Raw genomic sequence first — 15606 nt, 5'->3', positions numbered from 1 at the left:
TAATCAGAACTGGCAATGATTTATGCTCGTGGCCTCACCTTTACAAGATATTTTTCATTGTGATGACTGGAAGGTCTTGGTCATTAAAACATCATTGAGAGAACTTGCATGTTACTTGTATTTTAGGCTTTCAATATCTAATTAGATTCAACTGCACGGATATAATTCTAGGAAGTAGTTGGTAGGCATCCACTGACTAGGGAGATATATTACTGGTGTTACCCGCCTAGGCATTGGGAGGGTTAGTAATGGCTGTGTAATGAGCCAGCACTTCAGTAGTTGTCAAGTTCGTTGACTAGCTTTTTTGCAAGCTAATGGATAGATTTACTAATGGATTGATTTGTTACCTAAAAAGAAATGATTGTATCATTCTTTTCCAGTATGGTTTCAGAAAGTTTTTGTGTAGGAACCCTTCATTTGGAATATCAACTGACATTTGGGAAGGAGTTGTTAGATATCATCCAATATTGGTGTTCTTTGATTTTGGAGAAAGCTCATGGTACTACTTGGAGATATGGCATCATGAGGGAATGCCACAAAATGGGCAGTTGAGTGAGACTGTTCAGTTTTATTCAACAGTTTTTGAAAAAAAGAATATGTCCATGGGAAGAAAGTGCCACAAGTCAGCATGTTGAGTGTTCCCAGCTTCATTGATAATGTTGTGAACACAATCCAGGGGGTGTTGGATTATTCTTCTTTGTTGATGATTTGGTTATGTACTGTAATGTCATTGTGTGGTGTTGCTGTGAGATGCTTGTAATCTGCAGTTTTTAAGATTATTGATTAGCTAGATTACTCTGGCTTTAACTTTTCAAAACAAAAAGCCATAACTGTTTATTTTGCAAGATCAACAGACAGATCAGCAGTTAAACATGTATTCCTGATAAAGCATTGCCCTCTTGTACTGGGAGGAGGCAAAATTTGTGGGCCTGATTTTTGATAGAATATTGACTTGGGTCCCTCATATTGAATTATAGCTTTACAAGTTAAGTGACAAAGTCACTGAATATTTTTAAGGTAGTCTCACTAATCATGGGGAACAGATAGGGAAGACTATGCTGAGGTTATATGACATTGTGTAGACCTAAACTTGTTTGTAGTTGCCACATATATTTGTCAGTCTTTGACAAGATCCTGAAAATGGTTAGCATTGTCCATAATCTTAGTATTAGAGTATGCACAGAAGCATTCAGGTCCTGAAATTGAAAACCTGTATGTAGATCTTGGTGATCTCCTTTTTGAATTTAAGATGCAGAGAACTTAACTAAATTGATCTCTCTATGGTTAAACCATATGACTTCTTATGTTTGTGCTGTTGAGGGGGAAGAGGTTTATGATCAACATCCAAAGCTCTTTAAACCTTTTAGAATAAAGATATAAGATGTCATGAATGAGAGTGGCTTGGACTTGTTCAGATAGCCAGTTTTCCTTAGCTCTTTCCCTAGAAGGGTCAAGAAGTTGGATTTCCTTGGTTCCCCCCTTAGAAGGTTCCTGAGATCAGGCTTTTAGGAAATGGATGAAGGCACCCATTAGCAACATTTCCTCTGTAGGAACATAAGGTAAATTCCTTCAGCATGACACAGTTCATGTAAATAGAATAAAGATATTTCTTGATGGCTCAAAATATGATGATGTAGGCTTTGCTGGAGTTCATGAATGACCAAGAGAATCTTCGGTATTTACTTCTGAACTGTGTGGTATTCAGGTTGCTATCAGATTGATTGAACAGTCTACTAAAATGAAGTTTACATTTACAATCTACTCTGATTCGCAGAGTGCACTTCAAGCCATCTAAGATGCTTCAATGCATGTCATAGTTCAAAAAGTGCAAGATTGGATTGAAGAAATCCAATCAAAACATAAGAGGGTAGAATTTAGATTGTAGAAATCCAATCAAAATGTAAGAGGGTAGAATTTTACTGGTGTCTTGGACATTCTGGTCTTACTGGTGATGAAATAGCAGACACTAAGGTTAAAGCAGTTTTATCTGACAGTCCATGTACAAGAGTTATGCATCACAATGATTTTACAAGCAAAATGAATAATTACAATTGACGTAAAAGGCAAGCTAGGTATGGTGTCGATGATGAAAAGAATAACTAAATACATAGGATAGAGAAAGGTGCTGAAGTATGGCATTCTGTCTATTTATATCTCTTGCCGTCTGTTCCTAACTGGAACTCCTTTAAGGGGTTGGCCATGGCATTTCCTCCTTCAAAAGGTATTGTCATTTTAAGGAGACCTGCCTCAACATGTGATATGTGCAGTTGCAATATTGCTATGGGACAGGTACTAACAGAATGCCAAAAATGTAGGAGCCTCAGAGGTAGATATGAATTATATAAGCCAAATTGTGTAATTTTATATAAATGAGTTTTGTTTTTTGAATAGCCAAAATATATACATTTTTTTAGTGACTTTTGTTTATATATCTTTTCCATGGTAAAAAGTGCATTTACAAATTTCACAAAATCATTTAACAACAAAATGATTTGGCACATGACTGAAAGGGAACAGTAAATTCATTGCTGGAGATTTGTATTTTGGAATGAAACCAAGATTTGTTAGGATTGATATTTGGTGTACATGTGCTAGTGTCATTTATTATTAGGTGGTTTATTGTATTCTCTAGGGATGCTGTGGTTGTAGATGAGATATAGAGCAACAGGATGAAAGAGGCTTTCATATGAACATGTCATATAAGTTTTGTGGTGCAAGTGGTTTGGATCATTTTGTTAAAGTGACCTTATTCCTTGTAAAATGAATTTTGTGGTGAAACTGAATTACCTTCATAAGGAAGGCACCACTTTTATTTTTATGCAGAATCCAACACATGGATAATTGGTAATATGAGCCTAGTGATTTTGGCAGTAGCAAATATGGTCTCCCTCCACCTTGACTTATTAAATTTTTTTTCCTGGGAGAGTGCTCTATGATTAACTTGTGGGTAAGTTTAAACGTAGTTTAGCTTTAATGGAACAGCCTCTTTTGATGGGATTATTTTTTAATGGTTTGGGTTCCAGGTGATGGTATATTGTCTGGGAGGTATAATGTAGCATCCCTAGTAATGGTGTGCGGTGTGCCAGGTCGGTGCCGGTGCTTGTGAGATGTGGTGCCAGTGTTAATGCAGAGGATGATGATGGCCGCACGCCCACCTACCTGGCGCTGCTGTATGCCTGCACCCCAGCTGCTGCTACCTTGCTTAGCTTCCCCCAGTCCCTAGAGCACACCACTAAGGTAGGATGTACTGTGCTGACATATGCATGTGGTTGATAGAGTGAATTGTATTCAGTACTACGGTTTATTGTTCTTATATCTTTTGTATTAGTTACTGTATTACTTTCATTTTATCCTTTAATACTTCTCATATCAGTTGATGTTATTTTAGGATTATTCAAAACACAGATGATTCACTCTTCTTTGTTGCATCATTTAGAAGTTTGTATGAAGTAATTTTAACCTGTAAAAAAGACATATCTAGATATCAGGGAGAGTGAGTTAATAGCTAACAGGTTCAGCGGTTAAATAATGGGGTTTCACTCAGTGAAAATTAAAGTTAGCAATCAAGTAGGTTGTATTTCCTTGCTTGTTTGTAAGTTGTGTATTACATCCGTGATTTTAGCAAAAATTTAGCTTGTAATTTTTCTCAGAATGCTAGGGGTTTTTTGTCTTATAATTTTTGTTCATGGAAAGTGTGATCCTTCACTAAGGCCTTGTTAAGTTTACATTTTATTCTGGTATATATGGAGGCAGGACAGGATGTTGTAGAATTGCTTTTCCAAGGAGTTGTTCACCCATCCTATTATATTTACTTCTGCACAAAACCATTGGAGGAATTTAAACCTTGTATGTAACTGAAATTGGACGAAATACTTAATCATAGAACAGGAAGGATCCTTCACTATGTAGCTGTATGGTTTAATTTTTAATCTGATAAGGTGTACAGTGTATAAGTGGCGCTCTTACATCTAAACCTGTTTTCAGCATGGTTTATTTTATTGTGTTGATCTTAATGAGTTTTTAGCAGCTAGTTTTATTTATAGTTAGATGATTCAGGTGTTGTTGGCCATCTTTACTTATTGTGTAAATTGTATAGGTTCTGTGAGGTTTAAGGGATCCAAACCAAATGTATAAGTGCCAGGGCACTATTTACAATGATATAATAGACTGAAGAACTCAGGAAGAATCACATGAAGCTTGCCAGGACATCAAGAATCACTACAGCAGTGGATCAAGTAGAAGAAAACAGCACCAATAAGTCCCCTTAACGAAGCAAAAACAGAGTTAATTCCATGTCTAAAAGTGCAAAGAAAATAGAATGGATGTTTGTTTTGTATGTTAAAGGAAGTGCGTGGCAACTTTACTGATAAGGCTGTAAAATGCTGTAACTGTGTTGTATGTAGAAGCAGGTAAGTCTGTCAGATCACAATACCATAGAAATTGCTATCGTATATTAGATGTAAATGATTGAGTGTGAATGTCATATACCAATAGAGGACAACAGCTGGTTGAATGATATTTATTTTTTGTCAGACTAGAGAGTGACAATTAAAAGGATTTTAAACACAAATTGGTATGAGGTCTTCGTAGTTAATAACATGGTGAGAAACAGAGAAATATATTGTGAGAGGTTAGGCCAAATAATCATTCAGCAGATGCCAAAGAAAGTGAAAATAGTTACAAAATGGAAAATAGGTGGGAACAAAACTGTGGATGAACAGAAGAAAGGCATGGAAAAAGAAGAGGATAGCACCAGCAGAAGCACCTAAACTCAAACAGCATTCAGCATCAGAACCCAAATAATGGTTCTAAATGTGCATCTGTATCCTTTATGAAAATATAGAATGTAATGAATGGCTATGAAGGTCATGGTTCTTTAATGTACTGTGTATGTTTACAAATTCATTAGAATACAGCATTTTGAAATTTTATTTACTTTATATAGTCATCTACAAGATCATTATAATATAAAGTTGTAAATTGAGCTGTGCTATAATTATCTTGCATTATGTGCAAGTTATTGCAGACTAGAAATGTGTTTTTTTTATTTAATGAACTGCTATGCACACACATGTCAGTATCGATTGTCATTATGTCTCTGAATGATCTGTACATTTAAGCCCCTGATTAATAAAAGTTTGGTGCATTTTATCACAGAAAATGCAAGATTGGTTAGCAATGCCACTGCACAGAAAATCAGAGTTAGTCATTTAGGGATGGTTATGGTAATTGACTATGATATAAGGTATTATTTTGATTAAATAGGAATATATGATTAGATGGGAATATCTAACGTATCCCCAAATAGGAATATATCATTAGATGGGAATATCTAACTAGAGCCTTTTTATACTGATTTTGCAGCCGCAAATTTTTTTTTCTAGGATGGTTGCAACTATTTACATGCTGCCATAAAATCTGGTGAAGTTGAATGCATTGAAGTTCTGGTACAACATGTATTAGCAACAGAAGATGGTCCCAACCTCTTGCACTGTCTTGCTGGTGGGCCAGACCATCGTGGAAACACACCACTAACACTTGCAGTGTCTGCCACAAACTCCAGTATGCTGGCAGCACTCACCCATGCTGGGCTAGATATTCCTGCCTTGCTCAGCTGCAATCCTAGACTTCTAAGCCTTGCATCACCAGCCTCATTAGCTATTGTCTCTAGTTCTAGTACGTATTAAACAGTGTTTCTTTGTATATAATATATGATGTATTTTGTGTCCTGAACTAGCTGATTTTGGTGATATGGATATGACATAGGATGATTTAGTTCTTAGTATGAAAGTTTTGTTTCTGGTAAAATGATGTGAATTATGTTTCTTCAACAGATCAAAGTGAATGCACTTGTTCAGTTTGGCTGGAAGGGCTGGACATGGATAGATGTGATGACGAAGAAAGTCTCGGGCACAATGGTGATGATGGATTAGAGAAAAGAGGAAGAGAGTTTGGTAAGCGGTGGGCTATTGGGGCTGTGCTTGTGACCTCTGCAACACTTTGGGCAGCCCTTGAGGAAACATTAACTTCTCTTGCATTGCATCACTGGGATACCCTAGCAAGGTATGAAAGTAATCAGATATCAGTAGTGGGTGCTAATTACAATTTAGATAATGAATGAGTTAGTTTTGGTTGAAAGTTACTGTGTAAATTCAGTAGGGAACCAATTAAAAAGAGATGATGTACAGAGGTGATTTGCATCAGGTGGGAAATTGCAGAAGTTGGAGACTGAGTTTGGAAAAGTGTGTGAAAGTAGAAAGTTGAGAGTAAATATGAATAAGAGCAAGGTTGTTAGGTTCAGCAGGACAGAGAGACAAGTTATTTGGGATGTAAGTTTGAATGGAGAAAAATTGGAGGAAGTGAAGTGTTTTACATATCTGGGAGTGAACTTAGTAGCGAATGGAACCATGGAAGCAGAAGTGAGTCACAGGTTGGGGAAGGGGATGAAGGTTCTGGGAGCAATGAAGAATGTGTGGAAAGAGATAATGTTATATCGGAGAGCAAAAATGGGTATGTTTGAAGGAATAGTAGTTGCAATGTTATTATATGGTTGTGAGGCATGGGCTGAAGATAGTTTGTATGGAGGAGGGTAGATGTGTTGGAAATGAAATGTTTGTGGACAATATGTGGTGTGAGATGGTTGATCAAGTAAGTGATGAAAAGATAAGAGAGATGTGTCATAATGAAAAGAGTGTGGTTGAGAGAGCAGAAGATGTTTTGAAATGGTTTGGGCATATGTAGAAAATGAGTGAGGAAAGGTTGACAAAGAGGATGTATGTGTCAGAGTTGGAGAGAACAAGGAGAAGCAGGAGACCAAATTGGAGGTGGAAGGATGGAATGAGAAAGATTTTAAGCGATCGAGGCTGAACATATAGGAAGGTGAAAGGTGTGCAAGGAGTAGAATGGACTGGAACAGTATGCTATACTGAGGTTAACGTGCTGCCACTGGACTGAACCAGGACATGTGTAATGTCTGGGGTAAACCATGGAAAGGTCTGTGGGGCCTGCATGTGGATAGGGAGCTGTGGTTTCGCTGCATTACACATGACAGCTAGAGACTGAGTGTGAACAAATGTGGCCTTTTTTGTTTGTTTTTCTGGCACTACCTTGCTGATGCAGAGGGTAGCGACGCTGTTTCTCTGGAAAAGTAAAACAGGAGGGGAGAATTTCCAGACCCCCCTCTCCCACCCCTCTGAGTCACCTTTTACAACAAGCAGGAATACATGTGCAGTAATCTTTCTCCCCTGACTCTAGGGATACTATTTATATAGATGTTATATAGATGTATATCAGCAAAAATTGGCAAGTGTGGAAATTTCCCCACCAATTTGTGCACATATGCAGATATTGTATATACATTTATATCAGGTACATTTGACAAATGTTATAATATCAACTCAAACTATGCACTTCCCCTCCCTGTTGTATAACTCAAGTAAGAAAGTAATGTTCATGTAGAAATATGTGATAATATCAACTCAAACTATGCACCCCCCCCTGTTGTATACCTTAAGTAAGAAAGTAATGGTCGTGTAGAAATATTCAGCACCCATATGTGGTCTTCCCCATCTCTTCCCAGATTATAACCTTGATATTGTGGCAGAAATACTCAAGTGTCAAGATCTTCTTCAGTAGATGTTGACCATATGGTGAAGATTTTCGTTTGTTATTTTTAAATGTTTAAGCATTAATTTTTTTCCTTTTTCATGAGAGTAAAGTATTTGATAGATATCTGACAGTAACAGACTCATTCTGTCAATATCTTTGGCACCCATTCCCTCTGGGAACTCGATCATGTGGATGGCCAGAACTTGTGAACTCCAGTGCTGCTTCTTATCCTTTAGTGCCTCACCCTTAACAGACCATTAGCTGAGAGTAATTCTAGTGCAATGTTTCCAGAGTCTCCTACCTATTGTGGCTACCTAACTTTCCTGCCTTATGTTCCTAGTTTATAGTTAGAAAGCAGACTCATTAGTTCTCATTCATGACTTGGTGAAACATAAATGCCTCTCAAGCATTTTAAGCTTTTAAGCCCTAACAGATGTGTCTCTTCTGAATTAGGGGTAGTTCTTAATTCTTTGACCAGGCCTCATGTAGATCTACATAACATGGTAAAGATGACCTCACTTAGATCAATGACTTGTGCTTGTTGACTTTCGAATTTCAACTGAATCATGGCAGTGGTTCAGGATGCCAAAGGTCTACATATACTATGCTATCCTGCAGCCAAGGCATGTGGGGGATGTGAAGTAGACCACCAAGGGTAGATGACATCAAGCAGTATTCGTTCAAAAGCGATAAGGAGCTTTACAATCCAGATGATAATGTATTTGGTTGAGAAAAATTATGTCATTATGAGAAAATGAACCAAGTTCTTCCAAACACTATATCAACAATGGGCATGATATTTGAGATACATCAACACCAGGCAATGTAGTGTTTAGCATTATCTCAGCAGTACCCTCCCACCATAAAATGTTATTCAGATAAATTTTCATTTAATGAATAATGATTCTAGCTGTTCACTGACTTAGTTTAGTGAATCTGTGAACCTTTTACGGGAGAATTTTTTTTCATATTTTTGTGCATTTTTTAATGTAAATCATCATTTTCATCTGCCAAGTACAAGCATACCTCTTTTAACAAAACCATAGTCAATAGATTTTCATTTTGTGATAGGAAAAATTATAATTTTAAGAATAGGAACATTCAAGAAAAGATCAGTCAAATATTGATGAGAAAAAATAACTTTTTTTTTTTTTTACATCCTCTCAGCCAATCAGCAATCATCTCAAAATGTGTACAATAGTCCACCAAGATTTGTGTCAGTAATGTCACAGTAGGTCTCTTCATATTCACTTGCTGTATGTGTTTTGCGAACATTTTATTGATGCCCATCATGTCTGGGAAATGTTTTGATTATGAGCATGTTAGTAAACCAGTCATGATGCCCAAGAGAGTTATTAGTATGGACATGAAAGTGATACAAAGGGTTGAAGCAGGTGAGCATCAGGTTGATGTGGTTCGGTTGCAAGGTTTGGCTTCCTAGTGTTAACATGATATGGGAAAACACTGAAGAAATAAAAAGAACCAGCAGGTCTACAACATTCTTAGTTGGAACAGAGGTTTCCCAGACAAGGAATAAGCTGCTAGGTATGATGGATAACCGGCTGAATATGTGAGTAGGAGACCAGAAGCAGCATCACATACCAATATGCCAGTTTATCATTGTTAAGAAGGCAAGGAGCCTTATTACCTACCTAAGAAAGTGAGATGTGACAGATCTTCAGTGGAAACTTTCATGGCCAATCAAGGCTGGTTTAAGAGAGAGATAAGGTGAGGCAACGTAATTAAACATTACAGAATCTGTATGATAGGCAAGGCTGCAAGTGCTGATGAACAGTCTGTGCTTGCTCCAATGCATTGGAATAGATTGTCCAGCAAGGCTACTACCCACCAGACCTTATTTTTAATGTGGATGAGATGAGATGAGCTTACACTGAAAATGAATGCTGTCTTGCGCATTCATCTCAAAAGGAAAGGCGTGCATCTGGCTGTAATACAGCAAAGGACTGCCTGAAACTTATGCTGACTGGCAATGCATTGGAGGATTTCAAACTCAATCCTGTGATCATGTACTACCACAAGTCCCCATGACCACAGAAGGGCTTGTCAAAAGACCACTTGCCTGTTGTTTGGAGTGCCTGTGAGACGAGAATAGTTAGAGCAGTGGTTTACCCCTTTCTTTTAGCCTGCTGTAACTTGGCTCAGTGAGAAAAACCTTGAACCCAAAGCTTTGTTGGTGTTTGATAATGCTCATGGTCACCCACAGCCCCGAGACAGCTCAAGGACAGTCTCCTTTGTAGGTTATGTTTCTAGCACCTAAGACGACTTCCCTTTTCTGTCCAATAGGCCAGGAATCATTGCCAATTTTAGGAGTATTACCTACTCTGCACTTTCAGGCAGCTGTTGCTTGTAACAGATAAGCCTGTCAAGAGCCAATCGCTGAATTTCGGAAAAAAATATAATATCTGGGGGGCTATGAACAGTATGTGGCTTTGGTGTGTGGGAAGACATCGCCAGGGACATTGTCCAGAAAGCCAGTCAAGCTGGACTTGAAGAAGTAAATGTCAGTGACATGCAGGAGCTGCTTTCATCATAGGGTAGCACAACAAATGAGGAACTGCATGTGTTGGCCAAACTCCTTAGTAGTGAAGATGCTGAACATACAGAAGATAGTGAACCAGAATATTCATCCATAAAAAGATTTTGTTATGTCTACTAAAAGTTGTGTGTTGCCTTAGAATTTGTTAGCCAAAATAATCCTGAAATACAGCAAAGGACAGGAGTGAAGAAGAATATTTTGAATGTATTTGCCTCATATGAGGAGATGCTTTATGAGAATAACCTAAAAGCAAGACAGTTAACTCTTGCTATTGTCTTTGTAAAGGAGCATGTGCCACGGTCTGGCCTGTCTTCTTAGGAGTAGCTGCTGTATCTTAGCTCACACTGCTGTCAGGAAGGAGTGGCACTCAAGAACATATTTGTTATATGAGGTATGCTTGTATTGTTTTCAGTGAAATGAATTGCAAGATCTAGGAAGTATATCTCCATTTGATATTGAAAAGGTAATAGACCATGGTGTCATTTCCTGGATGGAGAGAGTTTGTAAACCACGTGGAATGTGCAAATTGTTTTTTGACAGCTGTGGACTTTTTTTTCACAGTGATAAGGAAAGTTGTTCATTACGACTCCAGTCATAATTTACAGCCAAAGATTTAAGCGCACCTTCATGGTAACAAAGGAAACTTGTGTAAGCTTATGATGAATTCAGCTGGATGTATAAACAAAGATCAGAAAAGCTAGCACTTTAATTGATGTGGGCTGCTTTTCTCTAAGAGCTCTTCAGTAGGTGTGGGCTGCCATTTAAAGTTTAAATGCACCTTGTACCTTAGCCCCATCTTCCTCTCTGTGACACACTTCAGTAATGCACATGGGTCTTCGTCCCCTTTTTTAATCTTTGACATACTTCAGCCCTTATGATTTCCATCTGCTGCCATATCCACTCCCTGGTACCTAAGGCATTTCACTTTCTTTTGTTCCCCACCATTCAAACTTACACTCAAAAATGATCATGTCTCACCCCTCCTGCTGAACCTCATTAACTTACTTTTGTAACTACTTTTGTTCCGAAGCTCTTTTAGCTTTATTTTTTCACAAGTCTTCCAGACTCTGTTACAAACTTTTGAAGCTTCTCTCCATTATCTCTTACCAGAGCATCATCAACTGAAAACAGTTACTGGTTCACCTCCCATGCCTCTGTTATCTGCTGGGTCACCATGTACACACAGCCTGCAGAACAACTGCTTTGCAGAATTTTTCCCCACACCTTCCTGGCAGTGAATGAGTCTTCTGTAGGCTGCTGATGATAGATAAGTCAACTGGATCTATAAACAGGGTTGGGAAGAGCAAACACAGTCGATGTGAACTGCTTTTCACTCAAGAACACATCATTTGATATGGGTTGCTATTTAGGGGTTATTTCACCCAGGATCTTAGCCCCTTCCACTCTATGACTCACTTCAGCCCCTATGGTTCCATCTGCTGCTGTATCCACTCCCAGGTTCTAAAAGCACTTCACTTCTCTAAACCCCTACGATTCAAACTTATATTCAGTTTATACTTTCAAGTTTCTCCTTGCACACACTTCCAAACTCTCTCACCAACTTTTGAAGCTTCTCTCTTGAGTCTGCCACCAGAGCAGTGTCACCTGCAGATATCAACTGAATCACCTCACAATGCCCTCACTACCTGTCTACCTTGGACCAGCCCCTTGCTGGAAGACCATTGCATTTACCTTCCTTACCACCCCTTCCATAAGCAGAGTAAACAAACATGATGACATCATACATCCTTGATGGAGACACTTTATCATCAGAAACCATTTACCCCCTTCCCATACTATTTGTACGCACTGTTCTCCCAGTAAATTCCTCCTCTGCATGTAGTCTTTCCATGTACCTCATATGTTCTTAGCACCCCCACAGAGCCCCTTTGTCAACCCTATCATATGCTTTCTCCAGATCCTTAAGTGCCATTTATAAATGTTTATATTTCTCAAAATATTTCTGTCACAAATTCCTCCTAGCAAAGCAAACAACCAGTCCACATGCTCTCTACCTTTCCTGAAGCCACAATGCTTCTGCCCAATCAGATGATACATTCAGTATTAGGATTGGAATAGATGTTGACATCTTAAGGAGTCTTAAGTGTTAAGTAATTTGTTTTGCTTTAGATTTAGTGTTGAATGGAAAAATTAAGCTGATAAGTGTGGTTAGGGTAGTTGGGAGTGCATCCATTCACATTTATGTTAGTGAAACATGGCTCTTAACAAAAGAATAAATGAGTACTTACCAAAAGAATAACTGAATACTGTAAGCTTAGATTGATTTCTTTGTTGTTGACTTGAAATATATAGAACTGTTAGAATAGAATGAGAAAATTAGATTGATTTTTTGGGAAGTAATGGAAAAACAGAGTGCTGAAGTGATGAGATGTAGAAGGAATGGGAGAAAATATATCAGACTGAAGGGAGCAAGAAAAGAAAGAAGAGAAGGCAGAAGATAAGTGTGAAGGGTAACGTTTTGGTTTATGCTGGAAGGGTATGTCATGGTGAAGTTATGTGAAGAGATGTCCTTATAATTGTTCTTTGGTGAATAATTTGAATCAACCACCAAGCTGTATTATCAGGGAAAATAATTATAGGATGTAAATAGAATATTATATCATCAGTTTATGGCTATTAAGTGAAGTTTTTGATTGTTTGATAGGAACCAAGGTCCAAGTGGGCAAAACTTGAGCAGCTGTAACCGTCTTAGTTCACAGCCACGAGGAGAAAGGCGTCGATCTGATCCTCTGCAGGACATGGAGGTAACCACCTCCTCTCTGGGCCTGAACAAGTCTGCCATAAGCCATTTCTCCATTGGGCACCACAAGTGGACCCGAGTGAGTTTATTAGTTCAAAGCATGCTGTCATTTTTGGATCGTATTTATTCTTAATTTATTCATCAAAGTTTGGGAGATAATATCCATGAGAGGTTTATTGGTATAGTGTGATAAAAAGTGAAAGAGTAAAGTTTTTGATAGATTAAAACAAAGAATGAAAGATGTACTAGTGATAAGGGATTTGTTTTATACAGTAATCGTAATAGAGCTGTTGATGTTGCATGAACCAACCTTTGCATGCTGACAAGCAATTTAGAGCAACAAGTGTAGCAAGCTTTCATTTCAGATGTGAATATTAGAATAAACTTCTATTCACTGAATTATCTATCAAATTTTCAAACTTAATCCTTAATATTTCTCATACAGAAAATTTTTATCTCTAACCTTAAAGGGAATTATATGAGAAAATGCTGTCTCTCCTTTCATTTGCTCTAAAAAAGAATGAATCCTGTAGGATGGAGTTGGAATTCTCAGTAACCCATGTTAAAAGAATTTTCCATATAACCCTCAACTCTACTTTTGCAGAAGTGCATGGTAGGGATATTAGACAGAGAGTATACAGCACGTCGAGTTTTTATAATTTTTTTTATCTATCCATTTATATCTCTGACGCCTCTTCCTAACTGGAACTCACTCAAGGGAGTGGCCATAGCAATAGTCTATTCATGATTAGTAAACTCCAGTGCCACTTCTTAGCCTGTGGTGATTCACTCTTAACAGGCCAATGGCAGAGGGCAACTCTATCACAGTCTTTGGAGAGGCTTCTGCCTAATATTTGTACTGACACCTTCTACGTAATGCTCCTGACTAATGTCCTTACCTACTATTTCTACCTAATGTTTCTACCTAATGTTTCTACCTAATGTTCATGCATAAATGTTCGTACCTTCTACCTCTGTTTGCTGCTCCTACCATTTTTCCAAAAGGTGGGGCTAGTGCATAGCGCTCACTGTAGGAAGCCCTAGTTACAAAGAATAAGCTGTGTGTGTAAAGTGTTGTCAAGTGTTATGTATGACAAGGAAAGATTGTATGTTTGTGGACAGTGCCAATAGTCCATGTGTGGGTTAGACAGAAAGAAGACAGCTGTTTGGGTCAGAGGAGTGCTACTTGACAACCAGAAGAATGCAACTTGACAACCATTGAAGTACTGGCTCACTACATAGCCATCACTAGCCCTCCCGATACCCAGGTGGGTAGTACTGGAAACATACCTTCTTGGTTGTTGGCCTCATACCAGCTGCTACCTACTTCACTTTTTTAGTCCAAAAATAGGGACTCGAACTGAAAGAGATTTTTTTGTGAACAAATTCACGCATTCTAAAATCAGAAATTCAAGATCTCTTTTTAGAGCATCTGCTTTTCTTTATGTTTAAACTTCTAGACAGTCAGTCTAGATTTAAAGGATGCCTGTGTCACACATTCCAGTACGGAATTAGGAAGTTTTTGGCATTCATGATTGGTACACAGACCTGCCTCTCAATTTAAACTTTTTTCCATACTTTTCCAATTTGTCCCAAATTAGCCACAGGAACAGTTGAAGAATAACCTCATCACACACATTCTCTTTTTATCAGTCATGAATAATGCACCAAAACCAGAGCCCCTGTATCTACATCCAAGTCCCACAGACGTTTCCATGGTGTCCCCTGACCACATTGTTCTAGAGCAGTCTCTGCTGTACATCCAAAATTCAAATCCTCTGAACTGATAGTTATGGCATACACCTGTGATTTTCTGGTGATGTCACTTGAGGAGAAATGTGCCAGATGAGGACTTTTAGTCATAAAGGCATTTAAATTTTTTCTCATCGACCAGGACAAAAACAATTTGCCTTTGGCACTCGATGTTTCAGACTCGGTGACCCTCAGTTTATAGAACATAGTGTTTTGTAGTGAGGATTTTCTGAAATGAGTCTTGTATGCCATAAAATGTGTTTTTTATTACCCTTATTTGTTGTTCCATTACCCTGAAAAACTTAGGTCGACCTATACACGGGGCATATCTTAAATTGACTATTTCTAGGCCAAAAATCAAGTGTTCTGGGGTCAACTTATACACTGGGTAGACTTATAGATGAATACATATGGGATTTGCCATTTCGTTCATTAGCGAGGTAGCATCAAGAACAGAGGACTAAGCCTTAGAGGAAAAATAATCACTTGGCCCTCTTCTCTGTTCCTTCTTTTGGAAAAGTAAAAACTTAAGGGGAGGATTTCCGGCCCCCCCATTCCTACCCCTTTCCGTTGTCATCTGTGACACATAGGGAATACATGGAAAGTAGTCTTTCTCCCCTATCCCCAGGGATATATGATGATATATCCACATCAATAAGAAGAAAGTTAAGAGTAAATGTGAATAAGAGCAACGTTATTAGGTACAGTAGGGTTGAGGGTCAAGTCAATTGGGAGGTAAGTTTGAATGGAGAAAAACTGGAGGAAGTAAAGTGTTTTAGATATCTGGGAGTGGATCTGGCAGCAGATGGAACCATGGAAGCGGAAGTGAATCATAGGGTGGGGGAGGGGGCGAAGATCCTGGGAGCCTTAAAGAATGTGTGGAAGTCGAGAACATTATCTCGGAAAGCAAAGATGGGTATGTTTGAAG

General features: G+C 38.3%; 1 protein-coding gene across 3 annotated transcripts in view; it reads left to right on the top strand.

The window, feature by feature from the left end:
- The window catches only part of LOC139762385 (uncharacterized), a 152870-nt gene that overhangs the window by 113334 nt on the left and 23930 nt on the right, over positions 1–15606 (top strand). For 2 of the 3 annotated variants that reach the window (XM_071687212.1, XM_071687211.1), the window contains 4 exons: positions 3087–3237; positions 5385–5676; positions 5835–6063; positions 12831–13005. In XM_071687212.1, coding sequence (XP_071543313.1) covers positions 3087–3237; positions 5385–5676; positions 5835–6063; positions 12831–13005 — 847 coding nt within the window. The remainder of the gene's footprint in view (positions 1–3086; positions 3238–5384; positions 5677–5834; positions 6064–12830; positions 13006–15606) is intronic. The other variant, XR_011715705.1, reaches the window with a different exon arrangement.

The sequence above is a fragment of the Panulirus ornatus genome, chromosome 43 (assembly GCF_036320965.1).
Source record: "Panulirus ornatus isolate Po-2019 chromosome 43, ASM3632096v1, whole genome shotgun sequence".
In the NCBI taxonomy this organism is placed as follows: domain Eukaryota; kingdom Metazoa; phylum Arthropoda; class Malacostraca; order Decapoda; family Palinuridae; genus Panulirus; species Panulirus ornatus.
The sequence above is the reverse complement of the archived record's forward strand: the minus strand, read 5'-3'. Positions and strand labels throughout refer to the sequence as shown.